The 3924-nt window shown below is 37.5% G+C and overlaps 2 protein-coding genes across 7 annotated transcripts in view; both read right to left on the bottom strand.

The window, feature by feature from the left end:
• The window catches only part of LOC118747589 (nocturnin-like), a 1671-nt gene extending 1491 nt beyond the window's left edge, over nucleotides 1-180 (bottom strand). Inside the window, exon 1 of the mRNA XM_036481641.1 lies at nucleotides 106-180. Within this exon, the coding sequence (XP_036337534.1) occupies nucleotides 106-180 (75 nt within the window). The remainder of the gene's footprint in view (nucleotides 1-105) is intronic.
• A 2336-nt stretch (nucleotides 181-2516) lies between these two features.
• The window catches only part of LOC118747863 (nocturnin-like), a 41468-nt gene continuing 40060 nt past the window's right edge, over nucleotides 2517-3924 (bottom strand). For 5 of the 6 annotated variants that reach the window (XM_036482053.1, XM_036482052.1, XM_036482051.1 and 2 more), the window contains 3 exons: nucleotides 3859-3913; nucleotides 3065-3787; nucleotides 2517-2965 (listed from right to left, as the gene is read on the bottom strand). In XM_036482053.1, the coding sequence (XP_036337946.1) occupies nucleotides 2843-2965; nucleotides 3065-3787; nucleotides 3859-3913 (901 nt within the window). In that variant the 3' untranslated portion in view covers nucleotides 2517-2842. The remainder of the gene's footprint in view (nucleotides 2966-3064; nucleotides 3788-3858; nucleotides 3914-3924) is intronic. The other variant, XM_036482049.1, reaches the window with a different exon arrangement.

Genomic DNA, 3924 nt, shown 5'->3' on the forward strand with positions numbered 1-3924 from the left:
ACTATCGTAGAGCATCCGCCATTTCTTGTTCAGTGTGGCCACAGTTGGAAAGAAATTTTAAAAATCGTATGACTGTTATTATGCCACTATGCATCATATGGTTACAGAACATTTATCTTCATGTGCCGGATCAGGCACATAGTAAAAGTATAGATGAGCAGCTTTTTGTAATATGGGCATAGAGACGGGGTAAAAAACCTTCTTTAAAAGTTAAAAGCGTATTACAAAAACGACCAACAACTCTTCAAAGAATCTGAACTTATGAATTTCTGGGGCTCAAATATAATTATACAGGGCAACAATTACAAAAAAAATGTTGCTTTGAATTTAACGTCAATTTGTAATTAATACTTTGAAGTCTTATTGGTACGTTTTTATAAATAAATTGATTTTAGTAACATGATTTTGTCGGGCAGAAGCTGTCTCAAAGAGCAAAGCATATTTTGTTACATTTGTGGTGGATAAATAGTTAAAAAGTTTCGAAAATGTGGAAATTTTAAAAAAGTTGTTCACCCAGGCTAGAAAGCCCCTATTATATATATCAAGGTTCAGTTAGTGTACTCTTAATTTACGTAATTTAACCCAATATATTGGCCAAATCAATATATTTTTATTCAGGGCGGCAAAGTGACCATCAGCTGAAAATGAACATTCAAAAACAAAATATTTTCGCCTCTGGCTAATTGGACGTGTTGAGTAATCATTGAAGATTTTTTACGTAACTAACTAGTGGCATGTTTTTTTTTTTGTTGAGATGTGCAGCCATTTTACTGAAAATGTGTCTTTCGAAATACGTTAGAATGGGGCCTATAAAAGATTTTTGAAAGGAATTTTTTAAGATATATAAATGTTTTTTTTTTACATTTTGTTTTTCCGAACATTGGTACTGCAGGCTTTGGCAAGCTTGATTAAGGAGTGATACTCAGTTGAACAACAGGTAGAAGTGATCCAAAAATTTATGCCGATTTTTCAAAAATTTTCACCTAAACGGATACGTTAACAAAAAAAAACGTTATACACTGCAGGAAAAAATATGCAGCCACACTATTTTTTGTGGCTTTTGGGCTGGCAGAATCATCGGACTTTACTTGCTCAAAACTAAAGCCGGTAACGCTGTTACAGCGAATGGACTTTATCGTGAAATGATAACAAACATATTTTGCCACTTTCTGGAAAATTGCAAGTCAAGGAACTACTTCGAAATTATAAACGACGGCATTAAAACCTCGGTATGTAAGCTGTCTACCAAAGTGCACTAACTCCACAGTCATATTGACCAATTGCCAGCAAATCATGGCGAAGAAAAGGGAGAACGATTTTTCAAGGGCGGAAGAACTATGGCAGATTGGTACCAAGTCACATGGGCTCGTCGTATGACGGCTGACTCCTGCTGATCGAAGTAAGTAATATGTAAATATTTTCGTTTTCACACAAACTGAAATCTACGTCAATTTGGTTAACCCAAACATATCCATTTCCCATGGTGGAATAATACAAGGTGTTGGATATTGACAGCGTTCTCGCTCTAATCTGCCATCTTGGCTCCCTTAGCAAAATCGGTGTTTCCCTCTTGAAAAAACTAAACTACCTCATTCCCTATTCCAAAACTGATTTGCAATCACTGAACAATTCTTTGACATTTACTTTATTCTTATTCGTTGACAAAATTAAATTAAAAATTAAAATCATTAATTCGACAAAAAACATTGGCTTTGTGTATTCTCCAAAGGCCTAAAATCAGCCAAATACCCTATGTGGGTCGGCTTAATCAGTAAAACGTGACAGTAGTTGACTTTTGAGGTTAATATATCGGTCTTGAGCTGGTACGGCTTTTAAAACATCCGCAGCTTCCTTTAAAGCATCGCTGCTAATTGCTGAGAGGACCAGATTATATTTCCGGACATAAGATGTGGTATTGTACGACTGAAAGGTGGCCTCAATTTGTAGAAACCATTTGTTTGGCATCTCAGTTCAGAACGGTCGCAGCTTGCATTGCGATACAAGCTCCACATCTTTAGTTGGCATTTTGTTCGTTGAAATATTTTCCCCATCCGTCGATGCGCCCTTTTGTCGACTCCGTCATGTTGTAACGACTCGGGGTCACCACTAATTTTTTGATGGCGAAATTTTTGTAAGTTATATCAATCATCTTATAGTATTTTCGGGTAAAAATTAGACCCCAAAGCGGTTTTGGAAGTTTGACTATAATTATAGGACATTGTGTTTAATAAACTAAATTACCATTTATTGCATAAGTGCTACGTAATATATACTACTTTCGCAAATTTAGCTTATCATAATATACCGTTTGTTACTATTTATATGCAAAATTTGATATGAAAGAGTACCAAATTTCGTACTACTTCGCAAAGCGTGCTTCTTTTCTTCCCGTTTCTCTCGTTCTTCCATATTACAACCTTTTGTAAGGGAGCCGTCGACATGAGCTGTCACTACGTACAACACCTTGTATAATTCCACCATGTCCATTTCCAATTTCAACAATAAAAACGTTAAACTTATTTGTTCCACATACATATCCATTTACTTATATTTCTACTAATGTTTATTGCTGTCAAGTATTACAAAAAAATGTATCAGCTTGTTGTCTGATTGGCTTGTTTGTTTGTATTTGAATGCAACTACATATGTCTCTAAAGTATATCTAACAACTAATATCACAATTATTTAATTGATTTCGTGAATGCCAATGAAGTTAAAGTTGTGCATCGCCAGCAAAACTGGATAATTCTAATAATGCCTTAAATTGTTTGCTTTGTTTGCTGCAAGTGCGGTAATGTGTTTGTTGTACACTAAACGCATTGAAGAGCAACAACAACGCTGTTTACTGCTTATCCAATATTTCGAAGTCGCACACCAATGAGAAGTGATCTGATGGATACTGGAAGCTAGGCGTTCGATTTTTGCCAACTTCATCATCCCTGGGGAATTCCAGACAATTACGAATCTGTAAAATACAAAATAATTACATACATACATAAATAAGTAATTGGCTTGTTGCCATAATAATCTTAATAAAATAAATACTATTTAAATTAATATTTACCTTGAACTGCTCTGGCGTGTAGAATACATAATCGATGGTGTGACACTCTTCGCCATCTTCGCGTATTTTCCACGTGGTATAAGGTGGCTCTCGCTGTATTGATTTCATTACGCTGTCATCGCAAATAAGCTCCACTTCTTCCTCGACCTCCTCCCCGTCCTGCTCAACCATCTCAGGCGCCTCAGAAACTAACTCTGCATCAGCTTTCACTTCATTAGCGCTATCGTTATTGCATTCATCGCGCTCGGCTTTGACATCCGCATAGGCGCTGGCCAATTTTAGCAGCTCACCACTCAGCACTGTGGCATATACTGGCTCCGTGGGTTCGGCATTGAAGTCGCCACAAATCAATACTGGACGTTGCGTGGCGAATTGTTTCACAAAACGCAACAGATCGCGGCCTTGCTCATTGCGCAATTTCGATAGCAGAGAGCCATGACGCGCCTTCAGATGAGTGGTGCATACGCAGAACTCCTTGCCGGTAGCCTTAACAGCTAGGTTAACTACGATAGCCACTTGATTGCTTTGCACGCGCCACACTTCCAAAATGCGGGTATCGAAGTTCTTCAGTTCGAATTTGTCGCGTTTGTAAAAAATGGCACAGCCATCCGGGCCGTTATTCTCCTCAATGTACAAGCATGGCGAATCGGGTTTCGGAAAGAATATGCCTTCATAGTTTTGTGTACCCAAAATGGTTTGTAAAAACTTGAAATGATCCACTTCCTGTGAAATGAAGAGATGAAGAAATTTATGAAGAGGTTGTTGCGGGGGCCAAGAAATATACACTTCATTACCTGTAGGCAAATGATGTCGGGATTGTTCTGTAGAATTTCTTGGACGATGAGAAATTTTCGATTCTC

The sequence above is a fragment of the Rhagoletis pomonella genome, unplaced genomic scaffold, assembly GCF_013731165.1.
Source record: "Rhagoletis pomonella isolate Grant_MI unplaced genomic scaffold, Rhpom_1.0 Rhpom_scaffold_00012, whole genome shotgun sequence".
NCBI classification, from domain to species: domain Eukaryota; kingdom Metazoa; phylum Arthropoda; class Insecta; order Diptera; family Tephritidae; genus Rhagoletis; species Rhagoletis pomonella.